We start from the raw sequence: 17,953 nt of genomic DNA, 5'->3' as shown, positions 1-17,953 counted from the left end.
CAAATATATTCTCCTAGTCTGTGGTTTATATTCAGAGCAAAAAATTTTGACATTTTGACAAAAGTTATCAATTTTTCTTTTATAGATTGTGCTTTTGGAATCATGTCTAACAACTCTTCACCTGATCCTATTTCATGAAGACTTTTCCCCTGTCTTCATCTAAAGGTTTTATAGTTTCATGGTTTACATTTAGATCTACCATTGATTTTGTATTACTGAGGTTCATTTCTCTGCCTATGTCTCCAGTTGTTTCAACACCACTTGTTGAGGACCATCCTTTCTCCACTGAAATGCTTTTGTATCATTGTTGAAAATAAATTGGCTGTATTATTTCCGGATTCTCTGTTCCACTATATTGATTTTTGTGTCTGTCCCTCTGCCAGTACCACACTTTCTTCATTATTACACTTAAATAGTCAAAATTCTATGGCATGATTCCAACAACGTTTTCAAAATTATTTTGGCTAATCTACTTCATTTGCTTTTCCATATCAGTTTTAAAATAAACTTCTCTATATCTACAAAAATTCTTGCTGAGATTGTCATAAAACTATAGATCAATTTGGAAGGAATTGGTATCTTTACTGTCTTATCTTCCATTTTAACATAAAGCCCCCACACTTGTGGTTAATCAAAGAATCTGAAGCTAAAGAAGAAAACTGCAGGATCTAGATGATGTGGGGCTAAGTTCTCTTTCCAACCTTTGATCCAGTAAGTCAGACCCCGCCCATGGCAACTAGAGAAGAGTCTGGAGAGCATAAACAAGCCAACTCACTGCAGACTTAACAATTTACAAGAAGACAATGGGTTTAACAACTCAATTAGCATCCCTATTTGAGTGATGGGGAAGCCAAAGCCCAATTGTTCAAGGTCCCCAGTGCAGGTCTAAGTCCTTTCCAAGGGAACTGTCCAGAAGCTAAACCAATCTTGAACAAAGGCCGGTCCTCACAGGCCTTGGGGAGCTGCGAACCCCAGCCCTTCCCGCCAGGGGGCGGTACGTCTCTGCTCTGGGGTTTCGGCTAGCGGCCGAAAAGCTGGGGAAGCTAGCAGAGGTGTGGGTGAGCAGCTCTTAAGGCTGGGCGCAGAGCTTGTGGCCCCGCACTCAGGAGAGAAAGATCGGTTCCGTGAGCTACAGGGGTGTCCCCGGGCTCTTTCCTCGGGCAAGGTGGGGACCCGGCCTTTACTAAATCCCCCTTCGATCCTTGGGCTACAGGGACCTTGGGCGAGAGGTCAGCTGTCTACATCTACCCACACCTCTGCTGACCTTCGCGATCACGTTCTTCTGAACTCGCCCGCTGTCTGCTCAGAAGCCCCCGCTCAGGCCCCTGGGATAGCTAACTGCTGCTCTCCCCCCACTCCTAGACCTCTTCCGCGGCAGGGAACCCAGGATTGACCGGAGGAGCCCCGCCCCGCACCTCCTGGCCCCTCCCCCGCCCCGCCCCCGGCGTACACGTGTAGATCCCGTCACGCCTGGAAGCCTCGCGGTGCTCAAACTCCTCGCGCACTCGCGCGAGCGCTCAGGAAAGGGGCGGGGAGAACGGAGGCCGGGAAGGCAATTCGCGGACGGCTGGGCGCAGGGGCGCAGTTCGCCACCCTTTTTTGGGCTGGGGTCTGGCGTGCGTGTCGCGCGCCGCCTTCATATCCTTTCCGCGACTGAAGGTCGCGGAATCCAGCCTCTATTTGGGTTGCTCCGCATACCCTTGAGTGGGCTGGCGGAGCGGGCCGCGCGCCCGGAAGGCACTGTGGAGCGCAGAGGGTAGGCGCGGTAGAGCTGGCGGAGGGGGCGGTGGAGGTGCGTGAGGTTGGGGAAGACTCGACGAACGAATAAGAACCTGAGGTGGGGAGAGAGGCTGGAAGGGAAGAGGGGCGTCAACCGTGCCCCCTCCCGGGTACACCTTTTGTACGGGAAGCGGGATGGGAAAATACCCGGAGTAGGTTGTGACTCTCCCATCTTGTCCCTTTCCCATGCCAGGGTGCACAGCATGGCTGAAAACCGAGAGCCCCGCGGGGCAGTAGACGCTGAGCTGGACCCGGTGGAGTACACCCTTCGGAAAAGGCTTCCCCACCGCCTGCCCCGGAGGCCCAATGACATTTATGTCAACATGAAGACTGACTTTAAGGCCCAGCTGGCCCGCTGCCAGAAGCTTCTGGACGGAGGGACACGGGGTCAGAATGCATGCACTGAGATCTACATTCACGGCTTGGGACTGGCCATCAATCGCGCCATCAACATTGCCCTGCAGTTGCAGGCAGGCAGCTTCGGGTCCTTGCAGGTGGCTGCCAATACCTCCACTGTGGAGCTTGTGGATGAACTGGAACCAGAAACTGACACCAGAGAGCCACTGACCCGAATCCGCAACAACTCGGCCATCCACATCCGAGTCTTCAGGGTCACGCCCAAGTAATCGAAATAAAGCTGCCCCCCCCCCCCTTATTACCTCCCCCTTCCCCCACCACGTCAGGTAGGCCCGGATGTGGCTGTCTTGACTTGGCTCTTTCACTGATGACTGCCAGAACTCAGAACAGACCTGTTAAGCCGGGGTGATAGAGCACTCATCCCAGAGACTCGGGAGGCTGAGGCAGGAGGATTCAAAGTTCAAAGCCAGCCTCACCTACTAGGCCCCTCTCAAAAGAAAAAGGGCTGAGATGTGGCTCAGTGGTTAAACACCCCTGGTTTCAGTCCCTGGTGCCAAAAGAAAGGCCTGTTCTCTCAGCTCAAGGACTCTGAATTGAGGGCAGGGAGGTGTATTGTCTCTTTTTGGGCCCCAACAGTGGATCTTTCTTGTCCTGTACAATAAAAACTACAAGTTGTGATGGTGCCCTGCCACTCACTGCTACTGCTTCTTCCCTGTGCAATTCTATGTGTCCCTGAATAGGGAGAGTAGTAAACTTTACAAGTTTTTTAGGTACAGGAGGGTAATCCAGATGTTTCCTACAGAACAGATTATGACATTGTAACCTTAACAAACTGTTTAGTGGGTACAGAAGCTCAAGAATCTCGATGTCCACCGTAACATTTTTCATGCCCTCGGAGGAAGACTGGATGGATAAAGGCCACGTGGCTGCCTATGCAGCTGGGCTTGTTGTATGCCTATAGATTTGCCAGACTCCTCCCTGGTAATGGTTCCCAGGCACAGGAAAGGTGATTTAAGGATGATGGAAGCAAATGGAATCTCCTAATGTCAGGCTCTATGGAAGGAATGGACAGTTTTGACTGATTTAATTCCTGGTTCTGCAGGGCCCAGGTAGCTTCTGGGCAACTGGAGTCCAGAGCCTTTGAAGCCTTTCTGGCTAGGCTGTTTGGTGAGAAAGATAAGTCTTCCCCTGAATAATTACTGGGCACACAGGTAATACATGCTTTCTCATTTGGGTATTTATGGGATGATCTGATCTTTCAGGTTTATCAAACCAGAGTCATCTCAAGCAATGTTTATCAAAGTGATGGTGACAGGTTTGTGGACCTTGAGATCAATATACTGAGTCACAGCCTTGTTATTAAAATGCAACTAAGCTAAAAAAAAATACAATTTAGTTTTGGAGGTGGGTAGGTACTAGGGATTGAGTCCACGGGCACTCTACTACTGAGCTACATCCCAGGTTTTATTTTTTGGTAGCAGGAATGGACCCCAGGGATGCTTAGCCACTGAGCCACATCCCTAGACCTTTTTATTTTGAGATAGGGTCTCACTGAATTGTTGAGGCTGACCTTGAACTTGCAATCCTCCTGTCTTAGCTGGGATTACAGGTGTGCACTCCTGTTTATTTTTAATTTATTTATTTTTGGCTCTGGGGATTGAACTCGGGGGTATTCGACCACTGAGCCACATCCCTAGCTCTATTTTGTATTTTATTTAGAGACAAGGTGTCAGTGAGTTTGCTGAGGCTGGCTTTGAACTTGAGATCCTCCTGCCTCAGCCTCCCAAGCTGCTGGTATTACAGGCGTGTGCCACGGCACCCAGCTCCCATTTATTTTTTAAAAATTAAAAAAAAAATTTTGAGACATGTTCTTGCTAAATTCATGTAATCTTCAAACTTGTAATCCTCCTGCCTTAGTCACCAGAGTAGCTGAGTTTATAGGTGTGTGCCACTGTGCCTGACTTGGTATTATTTTACTGAAGCTTTTTCAATCAGATATGTACATGTAGTTAGCCTTCTTTATCCACAAGCTCTGCATCTTTGGATTCAATTAAAAATATTAAAAAATTAGTGTGTATTAAATATACAGACTGTCTATTCTTGTCATTTCCTGAATAATATATCAATTTTTTACACACATTTACATTATCTTGGGAATTATAAGTACTCTAAAGGTAATTTAAAATGTATACGAGAGCTCAGTAGCTCATACCTGTAATTTAGCAATTTGAGAGATGAAAAAGGTTTGCAAGCTCAAGGTCAGCCTCAGCAACTTAGGGAGACCTTGTCTCAAAAAGGGCTGGAAATGTAGCTCAGTGGTAAAGTGCCCCTGGGTTCAATCCCCAGTACCAAAATAAAATATACAAGAGGATGTGGACAAATTCTATGCAAATCCTGTGCCATTTTATATAAGGGGCTTAAATATCCTTGGATTTTGGTATTCTCAGCGGGGTCCTGGTACCAGTCCCACTCAGACACCAAGAAATAATTGTATATACATGTGTACTAGTTATTTATAAATTGTGGTATTGACTATTGTTTGAGGTCTTAAGAGTTTGAAAGCCTTGGAAGGTTAGTAACTGAATTTTATCATAGTTACTATGAAGGCAATTTGGTTTGAACCTGAAAGCCTTACAAGCTCCTAATTGAAATCCCTTCCTCTGGCTTGTGTATATGGTATGGTCCATAGGAACTTCAGCACTTAATGGGGAAGTGGACACACATACATTTGTGAATGAGTAAGATGTGTAAGAAGTAATAGTTGCTATGGTAATAAAAGTGAAGACATGTTAAGGGCTGACTTCCTCTGGGGGTCCAAAGTGGCTTCACCTTTGACCTGGTATTGAAGGATAAATAAGAGTTTGACAGGCAGTAAAGAGGGAAGGGGCAATCTGGCAGGGAAATCAAGGGGGACTCATAGGCAGGGCATGTTCTGGAAATGGAGGGACAAAAGGTGCCTAAGAAGCAGGAGACACTGGGGAGATGAGGCTGCTGACATTTCTGTCATCCTCCTCCCTCCATCACCCTTGACTGCAAGGCTCCCTTACTCTGGAGCCCCCAATAGTTCCAGTAGCATAGTGGGAAGCCTGCAAGGAACTCAATGGCCTGTGTGTCTCCCTGCACGTATGTGTTCTTGTCTGCGCTCCTGGCCTGGGCCCAGCTGAGGTGGTGGCAGGCGGCCGTTTTGCACTTGGTTTGTTTTGGCAGCTCCCACTCCTGGCCGATTTGCTGTTTCTCTTCCATGTTTCCTTACTGCTTGCCAGTGGGGCTTTCCTCAGTGGCATCTGGGGAACCAGCCCATAGATGTTGCTACTGAAGCAAGAGGGACTTTAGAAAGTGGGAGCAGGTAGTGGGTGTGAACCAGGCTCATGTATCTGTTGGGTCCATGCAGAGTGGGTGGAGCAAAGAATCCTTGTGTCTTTAGGGACCTCTGCAGAGAGGCCAGCCCCAAACTCTGTTCCCTCTACTGGCTCTCTGACCTCCACCTTAGCTTAGTCCAACAGAGGAGGTGGGAGGACACAAGTGTGTCAATCCTTTTTACTCAATCGGTGCAGACCCCACAATAAATGGGAAATGAACTCCCAATTCAGAAACAGATTCCAGGAGGTCAGATTCAAATCCAAATGCTTATCTTGGAGGAGGTGTAGACATTCGCATATCATCCATAGCATCTTTGAGCATCTGCTATTTGTGGGGATTTGTGCTGGGCGCCATGCCTTCCAGAAGAGGTATTAAATGTTGGTCCTATAAAGTCCAGTGGGAAGCAAGACAGATTTAAAAAGACAAGTAATTTGCAAATTGCTTGGAACTGTCCTAGTAATAGTAAGGACTCAGTCAACAGGGCTACTATCCAGTGGATTAAAGCCATCTGGCTAAGAAATGGTTTTAGGCATCTTAGACTGGGGAGAAGGGAAGGGAGGTGATGTCTGGGCTATTAGTTTTGTCAGGCTTTTGATGGTGCCAGGCATAGAAAGGGAGAGGCCAGGCCCTTAGGACACAGGAACTGGTTTAAACTGGCTGATGACCTTCCTAAGAAGGCCCAGCACTTTGTCCCAAGTGTGTTCCTAGTGCTTGGTCAGAAGTTGGGGGAACAATGTCATGTTCACAAACTCTTGAATCTCTGGAGGAGTCGGACAAGTATGTTCAAACGTAGTTCCTCAGGGCAAAGGGTGTCCAGTTACACAGAGATTTGGGGCAAGACCCAAGAAAAAAGAATGAAAATGGCCACTTACAACTCCATCTCTCTAATGGCATTATGGGCACTTTTTAGTTTGGGTTGCGGTTTAACTGTGTTTTCTTGTTGTTCAAAAATTACATATTGTTTTTATAATAAGAAATGTTGGGGCTGAGGATGTGGATCAAGTGGGGTGCACTCGCCTAGCATGCATGGGGCACTGGGTTCAATTCTCAGCTCCACATAAAAATAAAATAAAGATATTGTGTCCACCTAAAACTAAAAAATAAATATTAAAAAAAAAAAGAAAGAAAATGTTGATTTTTGTACAAAGCCTGTTCATGACTGGTCCCTTGTTCTCTAGGTAAGGTGATCAGGGAGTTAGTTACAAAACTGAGGGATAACCTCAAGAAATGCTTTTCTGGTGAATGAATGGTAGATGGATGCATGGATTGGTACACAGGGGATACCTGCTGCTTCACTGAAACAAGCCTCTAATTCTCTGAGATATCAGATGTCTTGTCACTGGAAATACACAAGCAGAGGGTGGACCTTCACCTTCCCAGGACCTCTTAGATTTCTTCCAACTCAGAGTCGGTAAGTCTTGTTTGCTGCAAGAAAAATACACTTTCCTGAAAGGACTAAAATTATTTGCTGGCTATGAACTAAGACACAAGCCAAAGAGCTATTTACATCAGATTAGGGGAATACTTGTGGGATCAAACATCAAGTTCTGATAGTTCATTAGTTCTTAGTGAACCATGAACAATTTGGGAACATATTTGCTAAGTTTGGGTGTTGAAGCGTATGTCTAAGGTTGCTATAAGCTTCCTTGAAGTTGAGTGTGGACTATATTCCTATATAGGAACAAGAGCTCAGTGGAATTCATGTAAAATCCTCATGAAGTCACTAAGTTCTGTGTTAACAAAATGAAACTTGTCATTATAACCATACCTCTGGAAAGGTCTACGTGGTAGGAAAAAATCCTTCCATTTAAATTGTAAGATGCGTTTTTGGTTTTGTCTGTGCAGTTCTGGGGTAGAACTGAAGACCTCCTACATGCTAGGCAAGTACTCTACCACTGAGCTACATCCCCAGTCCATTTAATTTTTTATTTTAAGACAGGGTCCTGTGAAGTTGCCCAAGTCAGCCTTGAACTTGTGATCCTCCTGCTTCAGCCTCCTGAGTACCTGGGATTATGGTTGTGATAATAACATCTGGCTCAGTGGTGCTTTTTTTTAAAGTTAAGACTTTCTAATTTTGTTTTTGTTTAGACAGAAAAGCTACTTTGGACCATTTACCAGCCCCATCTTCTGATACAGGATTAGTAATATAGGAAGGGGCTTGAGAATATTTCACAATACTTAAGAACTAGAATCCTAAGATGTGGTCTGGTACTTTCTGCAGAAATCTGACAAGATGTGGAGGTCTGTGGTGCTGTGGGAGCCTGAAAGGACTCAAGTATTTGGGGGATTTAAGACATAAATAACCAGGGAAGGTGATCTTGTAATGTTTCAGGGCTTGTTTAGGGTATGCCCAAAGGTCTCACTCAGACCAAGGTTACTGGGGCTTCTCTGGGTCTCCCCAAGAAATACCTGGTGGGCCCCAGGCTTTGAATAAACCAAGTTTTGAACTGTCTTGATATCTGCCCCTTATCCACCCACAGCTTTTGCAGGGAGTGAAAACTGTGTCCAGGTGCTAGTTGCTGAAGTGTGGTCAAGGCCCCTCTATTTGATGACCTTTTTCCAGCAAGATGCATGGTCAGGGCAGCTACTGTACCAAAGGCAAGGTGCCACGAATCTGTCGCCAACTCCCAGGAGGGAACGGTAGACAATGCCAGAGGAAGACCAAGGACTACAAGAATAATAATAGCTGTGTTCTTGATTCATATGCCAGATGTCCTCTAGTCTGTCACAGCCCTGGGAAGCAATGCCCATCATTTTTGCCATCTCCATTCTACAGAATCTCCATTCCGAGAAAAGGTCACCTGGCCAAGATAGGTGCCTGGCAAGTCAGTAGCAGAGTTCAGGTCACCGATTCAGCTCTGATGTTCACCAGACAGCCCCTTTCAGCCACTGAGCCCCTTCACAGAGCTGCTTGCTGAGAACAGAAACCTAGAGGTCTGATTCTGTTGGCTGCTTTATGACCAAGAAAGCATCCCTTGCCTCAGTTTCTCCAAACTAACCTTGAAAAGGACTCGGCCTTGATTCTCCAGCAGGAACCCCTTCTCCAGCATTCTTGCTTCTTTCCCAGTTCCCAAGGGCCAGGAAGCTCCCCCCCCCCCCGCCCCCGCCACACACACCCCCTCCCAGGACCCTGGCCACCCTACTTCCCAGCACAGAAGGTCTTCTGGGCCGGCTGGCTGAATTCCTGAGCCAAGAAGCCACTGCTTGGAAAGGAGGCAGCATGGGGGGCCCAGAGGCCCCCCTCTCCCCAGCCAGACTCCAAGCAGCTGGGGCTCCGTGCTGCCTGGGGTTTAGGACAGCTCAGGGGGGTTGTAAATTTGCTTTTACTTGGATCTTCAATTTCAATTGGCTGCCAGGAGGAATCTGTGGAACAGAGCCTGACTCCTCCTCAGCCACCATTTTGTCATAACTGTCCCTTTCAAGCTGGGCTTCATGGCTGACTACTCAGAAAGGAGATGAGGTTTCCCAAGTCCAGGATCTCAGGAAGATAGCTGGCCAGAAATGGCTCACTCCTCCCATTCTCTGGCTGAGGAGCCGGGCATGGAGATACCCATGGAATGCTCCCCATGGCAGAGTAAGGCCCATAAACAGCCCGGGTACTTGGCAGGAACCAAGTTGTATGAGACTTTCCATATACTGCCTTTCCTTCTCTGTGTACCAGGACACCTGTGCCACATGTCTAGAGAGAGTATCCCTCCCAGCAGAGACTTTTAATAAATATCTCCTGGAGTTTTCAGTGCTAGACTGACAGATGGACATGGTGGCTCTGACAGCGAGAGACCTGAGATTGTACCTAGATGATGGCAGCTTAGAGGAAGGAGACAACTTCCTGCTGCAGGAATGGGGAAGAGGAGGGAAACTTGGGTTTGTGATTTGAAGAAAAAGAGGAGATAGTGTGGGAAGGTGACCCAGGAGGAAGGCACAGTTAGGAAAGGGCAGGAGGCACAAGCATTGGAGTGAGCACTGGGGATGGAGGGAGTAGGAATGGGCATTGGGAGAAGATGCTGGGAAGTTGGGTGGGTGACAGGCCAGGGAGGTCCTCAATTCCGAGGCAGTGGGGAACCACTGCTCAAGGGAATCACACAAAGGGGGCTGTTCAATGGGAAAGTGAACGGGGGTAGGGTTAGGTAGGGAGTCGATGGGGAAGTCAGGGAGGAGACCTTCTTAAGGGCTCCAGGGCTGGGTCAGCATCACACCAGAGAAATACAGCAGGCAGATGGAGGGGCACTGGGTGGCAAGATGGGGGGCACTGGAGGGGGAGCTCCAGGTACCCTCTTACTTTCTTCCTGTTCCCCAGGGTCCCCTGCCACCGAGGACAGATTAATTAATGGACCCTGCTGGGGCATATCCAAGTACATCTGGGTTGTATTCGGACCCCAGACCAGCCTCTGCCTTCAACAGGATTACTATGGCACTGAGATTGGGTGTGGGGAGGACAACGGGCTTCTCCCCAACTCCCTGCCAAGCTGTAATCCTAACTCTCCAAATATCCCAGGGGACAAGTCACCCTATCTAGCAGGCTTCATCACCTAAAGGCTGGTGGCCTGTCATCTGCCTTCCCTTCTGGTGGGCAGGAACCCAGGGATCTTGATAAGTCACTGTGAGAGGAGGGGCAGGTCCCACAGCTCAAAAGGCTCCACCCTTTCCTCAAGACTGTGTCCTCCCCCACCCCCAACTGTCCCCGACCCCCTCGTCATAGTTAGGTCAGGACAGTGACGCAGGAGTCAGGGGCCCTGGAGAGCAGTCTATTGGGGGTGTGTGGTCAGGACAAGGCGCACGTGCAGATGAGTGTGGACGTGTGTGCATGTGCGTGTCCTGCAGCTGGGTCCTGGGAAGGGAGCACAGCTGGGCTCTGAGTGCCAAGCCAGGACAGCAGATTCAGGGAGGGCCCAGAACAGGCTGGAGGTGAGCAGAGGGAAGGGGTCAAGCCCTTGATACCACTAGCCAGACACTCATCTATACCTCTTTCCTCTTTCCATGCCCCTCTTGGATTATGTTCTCCCTCACACACCTTTACGGCTCCCTCCTTCACCTCCATCTGGTCACCTTCACCATGTGGCTTCCTGAGTGGCTTATTGACAATGGCAACCTCTTGAACCCCCCTTCTGCCTTTCTGCGTTCTGGGCCTTTTCTTCTTAACTCTTTTTTTTTTTGTGTGTGTATCAGGACTGAACCCAGGGGTGTTCCTGAGCCACCTCCCCAGCCCTTTTTATATTTTATTTTGAGACTTTAGTTGCTTAAAGTTGCTGACGCTGCCCTCAAAATTGTGATCCTCCTGCCCCAGCCTCCTGAGCCACTAGGATTATAGGTGTGTACCACTGCACCCAGCTCTCCTTAATTCTTGATGTCATTTGAGATCCTTTATCTTGTATTCACTTGTGTTCCCTGTCTCCCAATTAGAACATCAGCTCCACCAGGGCAGGCATTTTTTTTTAATACTTTTGTTGTTGTTGTCAATAGACCTTTATTTTATCTATATGCAGTGCTGAGATTTGAACCCAGTGCCTCACACATCCTAGGCAAGTGCTCTACCTCTGAGCTACAGTCCCAGCCCCAGGGCAGGCATTCTTATCTGGTCATTCATGGCTCTGACTCAGGTCCCTGGCTACCAGTGTATGAACTCCACAGACATTTCTTCAATAAGTGAATGAATGTTTCCTACTCTTTCAAACAGAATCCAAATTCCTCAGAGTGGCATTCAAAGCCCTTTATAACCTGACTCCTCGAAGGCTTCACTCTGGCCTAATGTCCCACCTCTCCCTCCTGCTCACTCCCCCAGCACACTAGCCTCTCCCTCATCTTTGCCAAATCAGCCTCCCCCTCCCGCTGGCATCTGCCATGGAAACCCTCCTCACTCTTCCAGGCTAAGCTCATAGTTGCCTCCACCTTCAGACTGCCTTAACATCCCCCAACTGGAGGAGAGTCCACCCCTCCCTCTCCCAACCTCTTCCAGCTCAGATCTGCACACCTTGCTCTGTGTACCCAACTTATCTCACTGCAAACTCCAGGAGGTCAGAAACTCCATCTCAACACCCCTTATTGTCTTGCAAAGTATGTAGCAAATGACTGCAGGAAGTAGGCTGGGGATATGGCTCAGTGGAAGAGCACTTGCCTAGCATGCATGAGGGTACTGAATGCATAAGAGATATCTGATATCATGAGACCTGGTAGGGAGTTAGAGAACAGATATAATGCCTGTGTTTGTAGGACATGGCTGTCTTTCTGACCTCCCAGAGAGGTGAGGATGGTACTTTCATCACACCCATTTGACAGTTCAGGAAGACACAGAGGCTCAAGGATGAGGCCTCTTTCTAAGATTCGAGAGGCCAACTAGCCTTGGACTCCTACTCTAGGGAACTTGCCCCTTTGCCTCAGGGGTTCCAGAAGCCATGAAAGCTGACCTGTAAACCCCATCCCATCACCTCTTGGGATCAGCTCTTCCTGGTTCTTAAGAATTTTGCCACAGAGTTTAACGTATACCACAGGTCACAAACCCTGATGTCAAAGTTCAGGAGTGTCTTGAAAGTTAACTTTTTTTTTTTTTTTTGGGGGGGGGGTTCAGGGTCCTGGAAAGTGAGGAGTGTGGGGAGAAAAATCTCCAACCCTTGCTCCATCTCCTCCCATTCATCCCTCCAGATGGACAACACCGACCCTTAGACCACATCCTGGGACTGTGAGAGGGAAGGCCACCCAGTTGTTTCCAGTCTTTCAGATCCAACTATTTTGCCAGAACCCAGGAACCCAGCTCTTGGAAGCTCTGAGTGCGGGACCAAGACTGGGACGCCCCCCAGGGGCAGTGTCCGGTGCCTAGCCTTCCCTATTCCGCCCTCCTCGCCCAGGTCCAGGCATTCTGTCCATCCCGCGTGTGTGCACCCCGCTGGCTCCCCTGCCGGATCCCAGGGTCGTGGGGGCAGATCCGTGCCCGCACGTGCGTTTGCAGCTCCCGACCCAGGCGTCCTGCCCCCTGCTCCGACCGGGGGTGGCCCACACCCCTGGCGACCCCTCACGCACTCAGCCTCATCCCCACCCCCACCCGCGCACGCACACATGCTGATAACAACCCCGACCCCCGGCCGGAGCCGCAGTGTCCCCGGGCCAACCCTGACCGGTCGCTGCGTCGTGCCGTCCTCCCGGACCCTGGCCAGGGCCACCACCGCGCCGGCTCTCCTTCGACCCCGGGCTCGGCGGCCGCGACGTGCCTGCACCCCCTGGACACGACCCCCTCCTCCAAGCCCGTGGGGTGACCCTGCCCCACCAGCTTCCCGGGATGAGGGCTCCCGGCGTGGGCGCCTGCCGAGCCCCTGGGCGCTGAGGAGCCCCGCCAGGCACGGAGATGGGGGTGCGCGGTGAGTACTCGCGGGCAGGGGGAGCTGCTGTCGCCCGGGCCCCTGTTTGAGGAGGGATTTACCTCTGGGGCTATTGGCCGGGAAGTGGCTGGGTTCAAGGACCTGCGACCTGCTGAGGACCCGCGAAGGGGGAGGGGGTGGGGCAGCCTCCACGTGCATGCAGGGCTTGGGGAGCCCCTGGGAATGGCAAAAGCCCAATCTGGAGCCCGGGACAAGGTTTGGAGGTTCAGGGAGCAGAGAGGCGCTGCTCTGTGGGCGGGGAGCCAGTTGATCAGCGGATACCTGGTCCTGGTGCGACAGCCTGGCTCTGTGAGCGGGAAGCTTCTGTCGCGCCGGGATTGAAGTTTGGCCCGAGAAGTGGATGCCGGTCGCTGGGGGGTGGGGTGTGCCGGCGCAGCGGGTTTGAATGAAGGCAAGCCCGGCTGCGCCTGAGCGCCCGGGAGGCTGGGGTCTGCAGGGACTAGCTGGCCACAGGGGCGCGGGATGAGCGAACTTGCCCCTCCAAACCCACCCTCCCCTCCCCTCCCGGCCTCACGCTCAGCCTGGCTCTTCCAGAAGGTCCCGCCCTGCCGCTGCTGCTGTCCCTGCTGTTTCTTCCTCTGGGTCTCCCAGTCCTGGGCACCCCTGCACGCCTCATCTGTGACAGCAGAGTCCTGGAGAGGTACATCCTGGAGGCCAAGGAGGCTGAGAATGTCACGGTGAGGCCCCCTCCCTGGCACATGCCACAGAATTGACTCTCAGGACTCCAGGGGTCTCCTTCCTGCCATTTCCAGTCCCGCCCCCATAAGAATATTAAAAACTGGTGGTCCCCAAAGTATATCTGGGAGCCAGGTAAGAGGCAAAACAAGAGTGGCCTGTGGCCTGGGGGCCCAGGACCAGAGCCCTTGGGGGTCCTGACTCCTGCGCTGTGTTTTTCAGATGGGCTGTGCAGATGGTTGCAGCCTGAGTGAGAATATCACTGTCCCAGACACCAAGGTTAACTTCTATGCCTGGAGGAGAATGGAGGTGAGTTTGTCTTTTCCTCCCTCTTGAGGGGGGTCTCATTTTGAGACCCTCACGGGGTGGAAGAGAAAACAATAGAAAAGAAATGGAGAAAGGAATATGTTCACTCATTCATTTGTTATTCGTATCCAACACACCTTCTTGCATACTTTCTGTTTGCTCTGTTTGGTGCATGGAGCTGCTGGGAGGGAGGGGGAAGAGGTCACTTGGGCCTCCTGACTCCAAGTCTCTGTTCCCTCTAGGTTGGGCAGCAGGCTGTAGAAGTCTGGCAAGGCCTGGCCCTGCTCTCAGAAGCCATTCTGCGGAGCCAGGCCCTGCTGGCCAACTCTTCCCAGCCATCAGATACTCTGCGACTGCATGTGGACAAAGCTGTCAGTGGCCTGCGCAGCCTCACCTCCCTGCTCCGGGCCATGGGAGTCCAGGTGTGTAGGAGGGGGTGTGGACACTTCTCCTTGCTCTTTCTGTAAGCTGGGGAAAATATCCTGCCAAGAAATACTGGGGGCCTTCCTCATCCCCCCACCAATGCTGTCCCTGATCCCATTTCTATCTGGGGTCCCCAGCACTACAGTAACCTCCTGTTCTTTCCTGGCAGAGGGAAGCCGTCTTGCCTCCAGATGCAGCCTCCGCCGCTCCACTCCGGACATTCACTGTCGATACTTTGTGCAAACTCTTCAGAATCTACTCCAATTTCCTCCGGGGAAAGCTGAAGCTGTATACAGGGGAAGCCTGCAGGAGGGGGGACAGGTGACCAGGTGCCTCCACTCAGGCACATCCACCAGCTCGCTCGCCACCTCTGCCTGTGCCATGCCTCCCCTCCACCACACCCAACTCCCTCAAGGGGCTGTTACTTCAGTGCCAACCTGTCCCATGGACACTCCAGTGCCAGCGGTGACATCTTAGGGGCCAGAGGAACTGTCCAGAGCTTAACTCTGAGATCCAAGAATGTCACAGGGGCAGCCTGAGGCCCCAGAGCAGGAAGAATTCAGACACCAGCTTCAAACTCAGGGACAGAGCTGTGTTGGGGAGATACCTAAACTTACTTGGTGCCCTGCAGAACTGTGACATCAAGACAAGCTTTGAAGGCCAATACTTCTTTTCGCACCTACTAAGCAGGGACAGGAAGGACTGGAGAATTTAGGTGGCCAGCTGTGAATCCCCTAGTTCTCATGGGGATGCCGATGACTGTAAGAGCCCATTGGACAATAGGGGTGACGAGAGTTAAGACAATGGAATGGGGGCTGGCTCCTGGCTCTCATGCGGGGAGAAGGGGTCCTAGTTTTGTGTATTTTTCAATCTCACTGGCAAGAGCTGAAACCACCAACATGGCTCTTAGACTTTTCTGTTTCCCCAGGAACCCTCTATTGCCCTGGCTCTGCTCCTATCTTGGCAGAAGGGCGTCAGATATGGGAAAACATAGTGGAGGGGGTTGGATCCTACGTGCTGCCTCACATGGCCTGTCTGACCTCTTGACCCCACTGGGCCTAAGGCCACAAGCTCTGCCCACGCTGGTCAATAAGGAGGCCCCATTCAAGGCTGTTCCTCAGTGGGCAGCTACCCAGCCCACCAGGACAAGCCTTTAGTGAGCCCAGGCTGCCATGGAGGAAACAAACCAGGATGAGAACCCCCTTTGGGGACTAGTGACAGCTGCCAGCTCTGGCTCTTGGACCCTTACTATTTTCCACCTTTCCTCCATGGCCCCTTTGGGTCATGCCACATCCCTAAGCATCAGCTTCCTACCTTGGCACACAAGCCTCCACCCCCGTAAACCCTGCAGCCCAATCCTGGCCTTAGGATTGTCGCAGTAAGGCTCTGCCCTGCAATTCACAGAGGGGCTAGAGGTGCAATAGGGCCACCTTCACAGACTGCTGTCTTACTGTGCACTTGCTCTGTGACAAGTGCAACTCCAAGTGGCTCCCTTATATAACCCCTTGCAAGACCCTATAAGAAAGTGTCTGCGGCCACCTTCACTGACAGGTGGAGTAAAGTAACTTGCCCGAGGCCAAGAAAACAGGAATCCCAATCCTGCGCCCCCCCCACCCAACATCTTCCTGCATCTGATTTTCCTTCCACATAATCCCGACCTGCCCCCTTACTCCCCTGGGATGGTGGTCATGGAACACACAGCCAAGGAACCTGAACTTCACTCTTGATCTTGCTCTGACAACGATTTGATTCCTTCCCAGAAGTTAATACTTCACCTGGAAGGGACCACCCAGGCACCAGCAAAAATGCCACAAAAGTGTACTGGGACCCCAATGTTAGCTATATCCTAGATGTGGTGGCCAGTCTTTCTGCTTTTAAAACAAAACATAGGGAAGTCAGTATGCGCTCTGGCACATATGCAAAAGAGAATGTTTGACAGTATGGAGCAGAAAAAATTACAGGCATGATGGGGAATTTGAGGGGGTTTGCTAGATTGTGGGGGTGGGGGAGAGACTGGAGGGTGGGGAAGTTGAGGTGGAGGAGTCTGCAAAAGAGCAGACCCAAAAGAACTTTCACAGTGGCCAACCTAGCTCCTGGACTACAGTGCCCTCTTCAGGCCATATTGAGAACTGTTAGAGAAACCCACAAAGGGCTCTGCTCTGCACAAATTTGCATTGTGGCTTCCACATGTGACATCTGATTCTTGCCCCACTGATTTGAGTCAGTAAGGGAGAAATCTCTCTCTTAGACTGATAAAATTGGAGCTAAGAGACTTGTTCTTAAGCCCGAGGAATTCAGCTAATATATGACAGCTAGGACCTGAACATGAGATTTAGGACTCAAAACCTCAAAATCTTGGCTACCCTTTAGCCTGATTTGTTGCCTAAGGTACAGATGTCCCATGGGGTAACTGTCTCTTTTTTCTTCCCAGGATTCAGGGATACTAACCTTATTCCTTGACTTCTCTTCAAACGTCTTACTGCTTTCAATTAAAAAAAAAAAAAAAGGCAGTTGAGACCCCAGTTCAATAACAAGAACACACAGTGGCCACTGAACCTGAACTTCCTGACAACTGCTGGGCCAGGTGTGGTGGGGGAGTGTGTTAGGGACAGTTAAAACACCATCCATCATTCCATGTTTATGGAATGCCTACTCTTTGCCAAACCTTTGCCCTAAGTGCTAGGAAATGACATGACACTCAGCCCATGCCACTCATAGTCTAGTGTCCTTGGATTGGACAGTTCCTTGGTAGAAAAGACACAGAAACACATTAACTTAGACACAGCTTGGTATGTGACTGAGTGTTGAGGAGCAGGGTCTCCAGACGCCTTGGTGTCTAGAGCCACATTAGTGAGGAGAACCTGGTGGAGTCCAGAGCCCCGGATGAGAGGCACAGGAGGGTGTGACCAGATTTCTGAGTCTCCTAAGTTGTAGGCCAGGAGAGTGAGTGAGCTTTCTCTATACTGTGATAGAGGAGGAGGAGGAAGAAGAGGAGGAGGAGCCAGCGTTAAATGTCAGATCATGACTCCATGAAACAGAGAAATACTGTCACCTGGGGAAACCAGGTTCCACTAAGTAAGTGACCAGACCAGCTGGGATCAGGAGCCTCCATCACACTGTGGTTCTGAGTCTGCACATCCTTTAATTGTTTAAGGATGTCACCTTCTGTGTAGAGTGAGCTTGGCGACTTACAAGTTGTTTTCCCGGCCCTCCTCTCATTTGCTCTCCCAACCCTGTGAGGAGGGCAGGGATGAAGAGGATCCCCATTTAGAAAAGGAAGAAACTGAAGCATAGGTTCCACTAAGGGACCAGGCCAGAAATTATAAATCTTGGCCAGGTCTCAAGGCATTGAGAGGAAGGGTCAGGACCAGAGGCCAGGCATTCCCTGACTCCAGCTAGGGTTCATCTTCTGCTGAAACACAGGATCACCAGGCAGGGGGAAAGGAGAGGCGAATGGAATGGATGAACCCGTCATGATCAATGAGGCATTAGACTCTCCATCTCTGCTACCAGCTCCTCCCCTGTCTCAGGCTCCCACTCACCCTCTGGAAGGGCAGAAAGGCCTCCTTCCCTCCTCTTCCTCCCTCCCAGCTTTCCATCTCAGCTCCAGCCTGTGACTATGGGTCCACTCTGGCCCAAGCTTTAGGATGACCAGATGTACCTGGTCACCTTAGCTTTTACTGGAA

At 50.6% G+C, this 17,953-nt stretch overlaps 2 protein-coding genes across 2 annotated transcripts; both read left to right on the top strand.

The window, feature by feature from the left end:
• The first annotated feature begins 1,537 nt into the window (after positions 1-1,537).
• Pop7 (POP7 ribonuclease P/MRP subunit) lies at positions 1,538-4,220 on the top strand. Its single transcript, XM_077106004.1, has 2 exons — positions 1,538-1,756; positions 1,973-4,220. The coding sequence occupies exon 2, from the start codon at positions 1,983-1,985 to the stop codon at positions 2,403-2,405; it is 423 nt and encodes a 140-aa protein (XP_076962119.1). The 5' UTR covers positions 1,538-1,756; positions 1,973-1,982; the 3' UTR covers positions 2,406-4,220.
• An 8,609-nt stretch (positions 4,221-12,829) lies between these two features.
• Epo (erythropoietin) lies at positions 12,830-14,592 on the top strand. The gene is made up of 5 exons (XM_077106115.1): positions 12,830-12,842; positions 13,398-13,540; positions 13,761-13,847; positions 14,087-14,266; positions 14,437-14,592. The coding sequence occupies exons 1-5, from the start codon at positions 12,830-12,832 to the stop codon at positions 14,590-14,592; spliced, it is 579 nt and encodes a 192-aa protein (XP_076962230.1).
• Positions 14,593-17,953: the final 3,361 nt, after the last annotated feature.

This window comes from Callospermophilus lateralis, chromosome 19 (assembly GCF_048772815.1).
Source record: "Callospermophilus lateralis isolate mCalLat2 chromosome 19, mCalLat2.hap1, whole genome shotgun sequence".
NCBI classification, from domain to species: domain Eukaryota; kingdom Metazoa; phylum Chordata; class Mammalia; order Rodentia; family Sciuridae; genus Callospermophilus; species Callospermophilus lateralis.
This window is presented reverse-complemented; position numbering and strand designations above follow the sequence as displayed.

Excerpts from the sequence above, each read along its gene's own strand:
- Pop7 (XM_077106004.1), top strand. The coding sequence starts at position 1,983 with ATGGCTGAAAACCGAGAGCCCCGCGGGGCAGTAGACGCTGAGCTGGAC.
- Epo (XM_077106115.1), top strand. Across the intron at positions 13,848-14,086 it reads ATGCCTGGAGGAGAATGGAG|GTTGGGCAGCAGGCTGTAGA; the intron begins GTGAGTTTGTCT and ends TGTTCCCTCTAG. Across the intron at positions 14,267-14,436 it reads TCCGGGCCATGGGAGTCCAG|AGGGAAGCCGTCTTGCCTCC; the intron begins GTGTGTAGGAGG and ends CTTTCCTGGCAG.